At 37.2% G+C, this 12,405-nt stretch overlaps 1 protein-coding gene across 1 annotated transcript in view; it reads left to right on the plus strand.

Moving 5' to 3' along the window:
- LOC126354688 (selenocysteine lyase-like) overlaps positions 1-12,405 on the plus strand; it is a 150,537-nt gene that overhangs the window by 94,326 nt on the left and 43,806 nt on the right. The window contains exon 5 of the mRNA XM_050004496.1: positions 1,170-1,314. Coding sequence (XP_049860453.1) covers positions 1,170-1,314 — 145 coding nt within the window. The remainder of the gene's footprint in view (positions 1-1,169; positions 1,315-12,405) is intronic.

Raw genomic sequence — 12,405 nt, forward strand, 5'->3', positions numbered from 1 at the left:
ACAAATAACTTTAAACCAACCCTGCTGACTATCTTTTAATCTGCTAGCTAAAAAATTTATAATTACCTGAAATAATTGAAGCAAATACAAAAATCGAGCTGTTAAGACAACAAGAAAACCTGTGGTAAAAATTACTAGTTTCCTAAACTTTTTGAGGTTAGTTATAGTTGCTAACAAACTCAGAAATAGAGTTAATTACAATAAATGTAGATAGCACATAACTGTCATGAAAAGAGTTACAATATGTGCTACAGTAATAAAATCGCAAATGCTGATTTATTATGAATTAGTTTATGCACAGGACAATTGTAATTTCCAAAAGTTCTCGAAAATGTATGTTTATTTGCATTGACGTACACTTAAATTCAGTGTGATGTATTCTTTAGCAGTAACTATGAATCACAAAACTGCGGTGTACTCTGGCTCATAAAAGATGAGTGTTCTGAAAGGTAGCAGCCCTGCCCCCATTCCTAGTCGACAACTCAACAGTGTTGCATTCCAATGAGTGGTCTCCTTTAATCCAAAAGTATTTGTAAGTATAGGATCAGTCAGGTGTTCTGTCTTTGTGTACCATTTTAGTGTCAGTATAAGTAGCCAACTGACTGCTGATTCACATTATTTATGGGCTTTCTAAACTTCAGTCCCTTCCTTTTCAGTACACGGTTGGCATTCGTCAAACACTGGCAGTATATGCAATGATTTCCTTTTTGTATTAAATTTATATTTCATTACATTCTCTAACCTCTTCTGTGTGCCTCTTCACCTTTTCTTCCTGCTTGTAATATTTTCTCAATATTACTTGAAAACATGATATATAAACACTAAACACAGTATGGATGCTGTTTGCAGTACTGCTGTTTTGGTTCCATTCTGATTGTTGAGTAGGTGGAAACATAACATTATTTAAGGAATTACTGAATACAAGAGGGTATTCATCTCAGATTGTAAATTTATAGCTTAAAGTAATTCTACAGATTTTAAACTACATTCTAAACAAAAGCATTTTCAGTGATGTTTCACGAGGGAGAGATTAACGCAGTGGTCTGTTTACCATGTCTGTGTTACTTTTTGCAGTTTTTTGTTAATTCCTTTAATAGTTTGTTGCTATAGGAATTATTAATTTTGAAATTTTTGTGTATAAATCAGAACATTTATTTTCTTGGTTTCAGGGATTTGAAAAAGATCAATGCTGAAAGAGCGAATATTTGCTTGCCACAGATATTATTGCACACAGATGCTGCCCAGGGTATTGGCAAAATTCCAGTAAATTTTCAAACCCTAGATGTTGATTACCTCACAGTAGTTGGCCACAAGGTAAAACTGATAAGAGAAGTGTTACCTCTGTGTACATTCTTAAATTCCTGTTTGAAAACTTAGTGACAGATGACAGTATGTCACACGCTTCAGAAATAGTAAGTTGTTTCAGTAACTTTGTGTATTCCAGGAAAATGGAAAGTAAAAATAGTAAAAAGGAAAAAATGGTTTTTAAACTCAGGCTGCGGCAGTCCAAAGCCTGCATAAAAAACGAGGATAGGAAACCACTGAACCGAATTGTACAGAAGGTTCTGAGATGAATGAGAAAATGGCAAGCAGGAAGGCAGTGGATGCTGATTTTCAGTCTTTTTTTTTTTTTTTAATGGAGGCATTAATTACAGTTAAACCAACCTGACACAAAATGTGTTAGACCAATATTTTTCTTGTTTAATTCTGCATCAGACTATATATGATTATTTGATTTTATAGTTCAGTAATTATTAGTTATTTATGAGTGTAATAAGAATTGTGAGGGCTTTGGTCATCTTCGCTAGAAAGTGTTCACTTCAAAACTATTTATCATGAAGCATATTTGACTGATGTTAATGAAATTTTAATAGTTTATAGGCTGTACTGCAAAAGGTTGAAAGCAAAGGGAAACTGCAGCCATAATTTGGTGAGGGCATGCAGCTTTACTGTATGGTTAATGATTATGGCATCCTCTTGGGTAAAATATTCCGGAGGTAAAATGGTCCCCCATTCGGATCTCCGGGCGGGGACTACTCAAGAGGACGTCATTATCAGGAGAAAGAAAACTGGCGTTCTGCGGATCGAAGCGTGGAATGTCAGATCCCTTAAACGGGCAGGTAGGTTAGAAAACTTGAAAACGGAAATGGATAGGTTAAAGTTAGATATAGTGGGAATTAATGAAGTTCGGTGGCAGGAGGAACAAGACTTTTGGTCAGGCGAATACAGGGTTATAAATACAAAGTCAAATAGGGGTAATGCAGGAGTAGGTTTAATACTGAATAATGCATAGTGAACGCATTATTGTGGCCAAGATAGACATGAAGCCCACACCTACAACAGTAGTACAAGTTTATATGCCAACTAGCTCTGCAGATGACAAAGAAATTGAAGAACTGTATGATGAAATAAAGGAAATTATTCAGATAGTGAAGGGAGAAGAAAATTTAATAGTCATGGGTGACTGGAATTCGGTAGTAGGAAAAGGGAGAGAAGGAAACATAGTAGGTGAATATGGATTGGGGCTAAGAAATGAAAGAGGAAGCTGCCTGGTAGAATTTTGCACAGAGCACAACTTAATCATAGCTAACACTTGGTTCAAGAATCATTAAAGAAGATTGTATGCATGGAAGAATCCTGGGGATACTGACAGGTTTCAGATAGATTATATAATGGTAAGACAGAGATTTAGGAACCAGGTTTTAAATTGTAAGACATTTCCAGGGCAGATGTGGACCCTGACCACAATCTATTGGTTATGAACTGTAGATTAAAACTGAAGAAATTGCAAAAAGGTGGGAATTTAAGAAGATGGGACCTGAATAAACTGACTAAACCTGAGGTTGTACAGAGCTTCAGGGGGAGCGTAAGGGAACAAATGGCAGGAAGGAGGGAAAGAAATACAGTAGAAGAATGGCTAGCTTTGAAGGATGAAGTAGTGAAGGCAGCAGAGGATCAAGTAGATAAAAAGACGAGGGCTAGTAGAAATCCTTGGGTAACAGAAGAAATACTGAATTTAATTGATGAAAGGAGAAAATATAAAAATGCAGTAAATGAAGCAGGCAAGAAGGAATACAAAATTCTCAAAAATGAGATCGACAGGAAGTGCAAAATGGCTAAGCAGGCATGGCTAGAGGACAAATATAAGGATGTAGAGGCTTATCTAACTAGGGGTAAGATAGATACTGCCTACAGGAAAATTAAAAAGACCTTTGGAGAAAAGAGAACCACTTGTATGAATATCATGAGCTCAGATGGAAACCCAGTTCTAAACAAAGAAGGGAAAGCAGGAAAGTGGAAGGAGTATATAGAGGGTCTATACAAGGGCAATGTACTTGAGGGCAATATTATGGAAGTGGAAGAAGATGTAGATGAAAATGAAATGGAAGATCTGATACTGCTTGAAGAGTTTGACAGAGTACTTAAAGACCCAAGTCGAAACAAGGCCCCCGGGAGTAGACAGCATTCCATTAGAACTGCTGACTGCCTTGAGAGAGCCAGTCCTGACAAAACTCTACCATCTGGTGAGCAAGATATATGAGACAGGTGAAATACCCTCAGACTTCAAGAAGAATATAATAATTCCAATCCCAAAGAAAGCAGATGTTGACAGATGTAAAAATTACCGAACAATCAGTTTAATAAATCACAGCTGCAAAATACTAATGCGAATTCTTTACAGACGAATGGAAAAACTGGTAGAAGCCGACATTGGGGAAGATCAGTTTTGATTCCGTAGAAATAATGGAACACGTGAGGCAATACTGACCCTACAACTTATCTTAGAAGCTAGATTAAGGAAAGGCAAACCTATGTTTCTAGCATTTGTAGACTTAGAGAAAGCTTTTGACAGTGTTGACTGGAATACTCTCTTTCAAATTCTGAAGGTGCAGGGGTAAAACACAGGGAGCGAAAGGCTATTTACAATTTGTACACAAACTAGATGGCAGTTATAAGAGTCAAGGGACATGAAAGGGAAGCAGTGGTTGGGAAGGGAGTGAGACAGGGTTGCAGCCTCTCTCCGATGTTATTCAATCTGTATTATTGAGCAAGCAGTGAAGGAAACAAAAGAAAAATTCAGAGTAGGTATTAAAATCCATGGAGAACAAATAACAACTTTGAGGTTCATGATGACATCGTAATTCTGTCAGAGACAGCAAATGACTTGGAAGAGCAGTTGAATGGAATGGACAGTTGTCTTGAAATGAGGGTATAAGATGAACACCAACAAAAGCAAAAAGAGGATAATGGAATCTAGTCGAATTATGTCGGGTGATGCTGAGGGAATTAGATTAGGAAATGAGACACTTAAAGTAGTAAAAGACTTTTGTTATTTGGGGGAGCAAAATAACTGAAGATGGTCGAAGTAGAGAGGATAGAAAATGTAGACTGGCAATGGCAAGGAAAGCGTTTCTGAAGAAAAATTTGTTAACATCGAGTATAGATTTAAGTGTCAGGAAGTCGTTTCTGAAAGTTATTGTATGGAGTGTAGCCATGTATGGAAGTGAAACATGGGCGATAAATAGTTTGGACAAGAATAGAATAGAAGCTTTCGAAATGTGGTGCTACAGAAGAATGCTTAAGTTTAGATGGGTAGATCACTTAACTAATGAGGAGGTGTTGAATAGGACTGAGGAGAAGAGAAGTTTGTGGCACAACTTGACTAGAAGAATGGATCGGCTGGTAGGACATGTTCTGAGGCATCAAGGGATCACCAATTTAGTATTGGAGGGCAGCGTGGAGGGTAAAAATTGTAGAGGGAGACCAAGAGATGAATACACCAAGCAGATTCAGAAGGATGTAGGTTGCAGTTGGTAGTGGGAGATAAAGAAGCTTGCACAGGATAGAGTAGCATGGAGAGCTGCATCAAACAAGTCTCAGGACTGAAGACCACAACAATAACAGGAGGTTATAGATTGGATAAATCTCAAGTTACAGAATTATTCAATTACAAAATAAACTTCTTATCATTTTTCTAAAACAATTTTTGCTCATGGCAGAATAAACTTGTAACAGAAAGTGTAGATCAGTTTTGAAGCTCTTCTTTGTGGTTATCAGAACAACCACCATTGTGACTATAACGTTTGGTACTGATTTTATGATTATTATTATTATTATTATTATTATTATTATTATTATTATTATTATTATTATTGAAGAGTGGTTCTATATATGCTGACATGTGGATGCAGCCTGCAGCTGTCATTGGGCTGAGTCAGCTGCCTCTTGGCCAGGTGCACAATATGTTTGGCCCCATAAGACTGCTTGGGTGGCATGATGTTTGGCCCTTGCAGCTGTGAAAGGGCTTGGAAGTCTGACATATGATGTCTTTGAGAGCAAGATGTTGGTTAATAGGCGTATGGTATATTTGGAGCAACATATGAATTGTTTACAGTAGTACTTATCATTTGACTGATTTGGTATATCTAGCGGTATCGTTCTCTTTTGTGGCCATGTCCGCAGCTCGTTGTCAAGTGGCTAGCATTGCTGCCTCTCAATCATGGGGTCCTGGGTTCGATTCCCTGCCAGGTTCGGTATTTTCTCCACCTGGGTGTTTGTGTTGTCCTTATCAGTTCATCGTCATTCATGAAAGTGGCGAGATTGGATTGGGTAAAGATCGGGAATTTGTACGGCCGCTGATGACTGCGCAGATGAGTGCCGCACAAACCAATCATCATCATCATCATCATCATCATCATCATCATCTATTGTGGCCATGGAAAATTTTAAGGCAACACTATTAACTATTGCTGGTTTGAAGAAAACAGATCAACCTGTCATGAAATTAAGATATTTTATGAGTGTAATTGACAATTTTTTTAAATTTCTAACTGAATTAATGATTACATTTGATATGCATACTATTTTGATGGCAGACGTAATAATCTTCCTCTGCTGCTCTGAGCTTGCATAAAGCACGGTTTGGAATACCCAAAGAAGACAAGTATACCAGTCATAAAAATAATGCTTGCAAAATGGAATTGTCTAACTCAAAAACATACATGCTGTCAAATTATTATAGTCTTCAGTGATTGTCAAGCTCACAAGGTCTCAGTCACATTGTATACTCATAATGCTTCATGTGGTAGCCTATTTGCTGTGTGGCACTCATTCTGACTTAGAAGTGATGTCAAAGTCATATATCCCAGTCTGTATAGTTGGCCATACTGCAGCACTTCTACTGATATAGCATTACAGCATTGTCACAGGTGATCATCCCTTTTTAAAATATAAAAGAGTGTCTAGCATTTTAATCTCTTGTATTGTTCTAAGTTGCTGATGATAATTTCTCCCAGCTATATTTGAAAATGATAGTTTTCTGTTATGATGTGATTAGCTTTGAAATTAGTTGAAGTTTTCTGCAGTTTATTTCATTACAACATGGCAAGCTGTGTTTTCTGGTACCAATTAATAAAAAATCTGGAATAGCCAAATGCTTTCGCAAAAAATCACTATAGATTTAAGAATACTGAGCTCTTACACTGCATCTCCAAACAACAGTTGCGAATCGTGCCTGTTTCTATCATTTTTCATAAACATAGCATTGGGAGCAATGAGGTGACACCAGACAAAGGACCCACTGTGAGAAAACTTTGTTAGTTTCATGTTGTACCATCTCTCTCTCTCTCTCTCTCTCTCTCTCTCTCTCTCTCTCTCTCTCTCTCTCTCTCTCCCCCCTCCCCCTCCCTCTCTCTCCCCTCCCTCCCTCCCCCTCCCTCTCTCTCCCCATCTTTGTCTCTGTCTCTGTCTTCCATTAAGCCTCTATTATTTATTTTTGTTAAATATATCAATCATTGTGCCATATATAGACTGTCTCTGGAGAACAAAGAATTGCCTTCCTTTTTCTAATCTGTGCTGCAGCATATCATTTACCTATTCCATTGTCATTAGCATACTGATAAGTCATTAGAAAACAGTAAATGTGCTGTTAAGGTTACTTTCATAGCTAGTAACAAGAATGTATTACTGATAGTTCTGTTGAGGCAGTAAAACATGGATATTAAAAAGCAAGAGAAACTAATAAGCATTAATGGGGATCAAAAAATAGCAAGACCACAAAAAAACATAAGACCAAAACACCTCCCAAACAAAAGTATACCGCATTTACTCGAATCTAAGCCGCACTTGAATCTAAGCTGCACCTGAAAAATGAAACTCGAAATCAAGGGAAAAAAATGTTCTCGAATCTAAGCTGCACCTGAAATTTGAGACTCGAAATTCAAGGGTAGAGAAAAGTTTTAGACCGCACCTCCAAATTGAAGCAGAGTTGGTCCATTGTAGCATGAGACACAATTTAGGTCGAAAGGATGAAGATACAGCTACAGTAGTTTGGTTCCAGTCGTAAGCTTAACAGTTAATATTTACCAAGTAGCCATTGCTATGTGTCAGGTGCTCCGTCCGTATTTATACGGGTACCCTTCCTTTTTCATGTGCTTCGTCTGGTTTGAATCGATTGCTTATTTTGCTTTGATCTGATAAGTGCCATTCTCTTTGTTATTGGTGTTTACGACACTCTAAGCTGAAAATGCATTATTGTACTGTGTCGTGCATTGTTTGTAGCATTCTGATAATGTGTGTTTACGAGCTGTAGCCGCTCGCGGCATTGCTTGCTTTTGTGCACGCTACCGCCGCTTACAATAAAAAAAGAGAGGAATGTTCTCAAAAGCGAAACAAAAGCAATAGACTGCTATTTGTTGTTTTTTACATTGCTGCTTTCTTTAATAATGATCAACAAGAAGCAAATGATAGACTGCGTATGATAGAAGATGTTCTGAACGAGAGTATAGCGAACATTTTTCTCCTTTTGAAAATCTTTGCAGACGCCTCTTTAGCAGATTACATTCTGCACAGAAATTAGACACATTTCACATTTAAAAATCTAGTCAGTTGCCGTGCTTCATTTCTGACTGTAACACCATTCAGCATAAGAATAATATGAATATAAACATGACATGACATGTATATTCTTCCGTGTTTGCTGTTGTCTCACTCTAGTTTCGTAGTTTATTAGGCAGACATGATTTAAATGTGATAGCAGCAAACACGAAAGAATACACGGCATAATGTTTACATTCTTCCACCTTTTTTTTTTTTTTTTTCAATTTATTTGCTAACGTAGACGTTTCGGTGCCATTATTTATCTTTGTGCCTGCAAAGCATCCCTGTGTAGCTCTACATGTATTCGACAGCAGAAGTTAGTTGTGGTGGCACCTTCCAACATTTTTCAGAACTTCCGCTTACTTTGCACTCGATTCTAAGCCGTAGGCGGTTTTTTGGATTACAAAAACCGGAAAAAAGTGCGGCTTAGATTTGAGTAAATACGGTACTTAACCACTCTAATCCCAAGAAGGATTGCCGTTCAGGTGTTTAGGAATTCCCATCTCTGAAGGGCTGCTTGAATATGATGTGCAGAGCCTGATTGGCTAACTTCAATACTAATTAACTCTGAAATGGCACAATTTATTGATTTTTTTAAATCAATTTCTCAGCACAAAATACCTGGTAACACCCTTACAAACTTTTCAGAATGTTCCTGACCACTGTCTAAACCAAATAAGGCGATAAAAACCTTACACTATCTTAGTTAGTTCTATTGCAACTTTGAGTATATGAAGCTGTGCAAAACATTCTTGCATGCAAAGGAGTTTCACAGTTTTGACATTGTTTCATTGCATTCTTCTTGCATTGGCCATATCTTTGTTGTTTGCCAAATGGTACAGTCAGATGATCTTGCACATTATAGTGTACATCAGTGGGTGGTTTATCCTTAAACTATTGTTTACTGGTGTGTTCAGCAGAAAAGCAAAAAGCTGGTAGTACCATTTCTTTGTTCTGAAATCAATCCTGTATTTTCTAACATTTTCATCAAGTCTGTCAGCTCTCCCATGTAAGTGCTGTAGCTAACTACTGCAGCAGGTGTAATTGAGTCACTACTTTCTCTCCATTCTACTGTAGTGTTCAGATTTTCCAGTGGCTTGAATTCTTCTTTTGAGGCCATGGTAACAATACTGTTGTCTTGGTAGCGAATCTAGAGTCGGTTTAGATTTATTGTAAGTTACTTGATCATATGGTCCTCTTTTAGCTTTTTTCTTTTTCAGAGAGTCTTACAGAGGAGCACCCTCTATCCTGTTTATCCTGTTGAGAGGAACTGTTTCAGTTCCAGTGCAGCGATTTTCTTTCAGTGCACCCAGTAGAAATTGCATGTCTGTTCATTCTCGGAAGGAAGTTCTGATACAATGTTGAATGCAACTGACCCACCTACTTAGGCCTAGTGTTTCCTGTTGCAGCATCCTGGTAAGGACTAGACTTGAACTAGATACCCCAAGTCTAGTGCATAGACCTTTGTAATTAAACTTTACTGGTTTACCTACCATATATTGCTTTGTATCACGTCTACCATAACACAGAATCATGACTCTATCAGTATGTAGTAGCTTTTGATTATTGAAAGAACTTAGCCATCTATCATTCAAGAGTTTCCAACAACGTCTCCCTTTTAAAAATCTGTCATCTTTGAATAAGCTGTTGTTATCACAAGCATGCAAATCTTCCCCTTGACTTTGCTTCTGACACAGCTAGATTATGGTTGTATGTTGTAACCTATCAAAAGAAATATGGCCAATAATTCTCTTCTTTTGACACTTGACATATTGATTGTTTATTGCCCCATGCTGATGACCATAAGTATTTATCTAATTAGCTAGCATGTACACAATGATGTCATCATAAAACAGTTCAAATAACTGTACTGGTGACATTTTTTCAGCCAAAAATTCTGGAAGCATTCGTGTTTTTATTTGTACTTCATTTATATCACTCTGAGTACACTACCTATCGGCCTTCAGTCTTCTGCTGGTAACAGGAATAGTGCTTGATGTAGAGCAGACTGGAATGGAAAGATTATTGAGACTGGTGGTATCGGAAGTTAAACATGATGACCCATTACTTCTTATGACCTATCTTAATGCAAAACATCAACTTTCTATCAACCATAAATCATATGTTTATAGTCACAAATAAACATATTTCATAACCAGGCTCTTCAGTTCATAGCATACTGTAATATTTACCTCTTGGGAAACAATTTCTTTATCACAGTATTTTGTAACTTTTGCTTCTGCAACAGATTTTAGTTGGGTACCACTTGCATGTTTTACATTACTTTCACACTCATCAACTGAGTTGTCATCTGACTGCCATGGGTAATCAGGGGCTTTATGTATAAATCAGCCTCAGAAAAATGAGCATCTTTTTTTCCAATAAGACTATAATTTCATCAGCAGTCAACCTAAAACCAAGTGCTGACAGTTATTTCAGTGCACACATTTAGTCTCACTGTTCCAAAAATGGAACACCCAGCTGTACTGTATTATAACCAATTGTGTGAACTAATTATGAACAAATACCACACACCCCCTAACATTCATGTATTGATAAAATATATTTAGAAACTATATCATTGCTGTATAGTGTAAAATATGACGAAAATTACTTACCCTTTCTTTGAAGTAATTTTTCCATACACAACAATTAATATAAATCAACAGTTGTCACCTGCATATGTTCTCACCAGAACTGTCAGTATTTTGGAAAAGCTTAGAGCATGTAGAAGGCAATCATGTCAACAAACTGAACATAAAACAAGATCCATATGCACAAGAAAAAACTTGTTAACTCTCGTTCCAAAAATGAAGGAATGGGATTAAATGGGTAAAAACTATAAATAAAATTCAAACTGAGTATATTATGCACTGTAATGCAAACGATCTAAATGCTTACTGCTGAGATAGCAGAAGTTACGCAACTATGCCATCAGGCTTCTTCATAATACGATGCAACTCATCATGATTGCATCTCCGTGCCAATCCCTCCCAGAATTGCATATACATCCAACAGCCTCAGTTATTTGTTGTACACATCCAAGTCTGTCTTTCCCTACTAATTTTGTCACCTAGTACCAGAGAATCCCATCATTTTCTTCCTTCTTCTAGTTAGTGTTATGCAACTCTTCTTTTTCTTTGATTCTGTGGAGAACCTCCTCATTTCTGATATCATTCCACTTAATTTTTAGCTTCCTTTTGCAACACCACACATCAAACATAAACTTAGCTTGTTTTTTAGTTTTCCCACAACCCTTGAGTGTCTCCCATGCAATGCTGTTCCTAGATCTACATTCGCAACTATTTCTTTCTAAAAATAAGGCCTATGTTTGTAACTAGTAGGCTTCTTGTAATAAGGAATGACAGTCTGCCTATATTAGTGTGCTGCTTCTGCCACCCTTGCTTCAATCATCATGAATTATTTTGCTTCCAATGCAACAATAGTCTAGTACATGGTTCCTAATATTTGTAAGTTTTTTACTAATCTTGTTTGTGCAGCTCTTCTTCCTTTGGTTTACTCTATCTTATTCTGTTTTCAACAGATTGTGCATCCCATTCAACACACCATGTAATACTTATTACTTTCACCAGTCCTATGCCCTTTAATCCTGAATCTCAAACCTACTGCTGAACTTTTCTTTTATATGCTTATTTGCTAATTTGATAAACAAGTTGAACGGTAGAGGAGAAAGACTACATCTCTACCTAACCCTGATTTTAATCTGAACACTTGTCTTTTGATCTTCCATTCTCACTGTTCTCTCTTTGTTCTTGTACATAGTGTATACATTCTAAAAAGAAAAAAGAAAAAAAAATCCCACCACGAAGGAATTATCCAAATGATATGGAAATGGGTAGATGTGATGTAAATGTACAGACAAACAATTGATTTCAGTTTTGTAAAAATTGTGTGACATAATCAAGAGAAAGAGCTTTACAAATTGAGCAAATAAATAATGTGTTGGTCCACATTTGGCATCTATGCAAGCAGTTATTTGGCTTGACACTGATTGATAGAGTTGTTGGATATGCTCCTGAGGGATACATGCTGAATTCTGTCCAGTTGGCATGTTAGACCATCAGAATCTCAAGCTGGCTGGAGGTCCCATCCCATTATGCACCAAACATTCTGAATTGGGGAGAAATAGAGCAACCTTGCTGGCCAAGGTAGAGTTTGGCAGGCAAGATGATAAGTAGTAGGAACTCTTGTCATGTGTGGATGTACATTATCTCGCTAACATGTAAGCTCAGGAGGGCCTGCAGTGAAGCCAACTACACAGGACATAGAATATTGTTGTTGTCCTGCCAATTTGTAAATTCCTTTATGTCTTAAGATGTGGCCTTTCATCTGAACTCTTCTTTTAGTCAAGTTTTGTAATAAATTTCTTTTCTCCCCAGTTTGATTGAGGACCTGCTCAATCGTTTCTTCTGTAGCACCACATACCAGTCGCTTCTATTCTCATCTTGTCTGAACTGCTTACTGTCTGCGCACCTTCCATATAACGCTACACTCAAGACAGGTATC

The sequence above is a fragment of the Schistocerca gregaria genome, chromosome 3 (assembly GCF_023897955.1).
Source record: "Schistocerca gregaria isolate iqSchGreg1 chromosome 3, iqSchGreg1.2, whole genome shotgun sequence".
Lineage (NCBI taxonomy): Eukaryota > Metazoa > Arthropoda > Insecta > Orthoptera > Acrididae > Schistocerca > Schistocerca gregaria.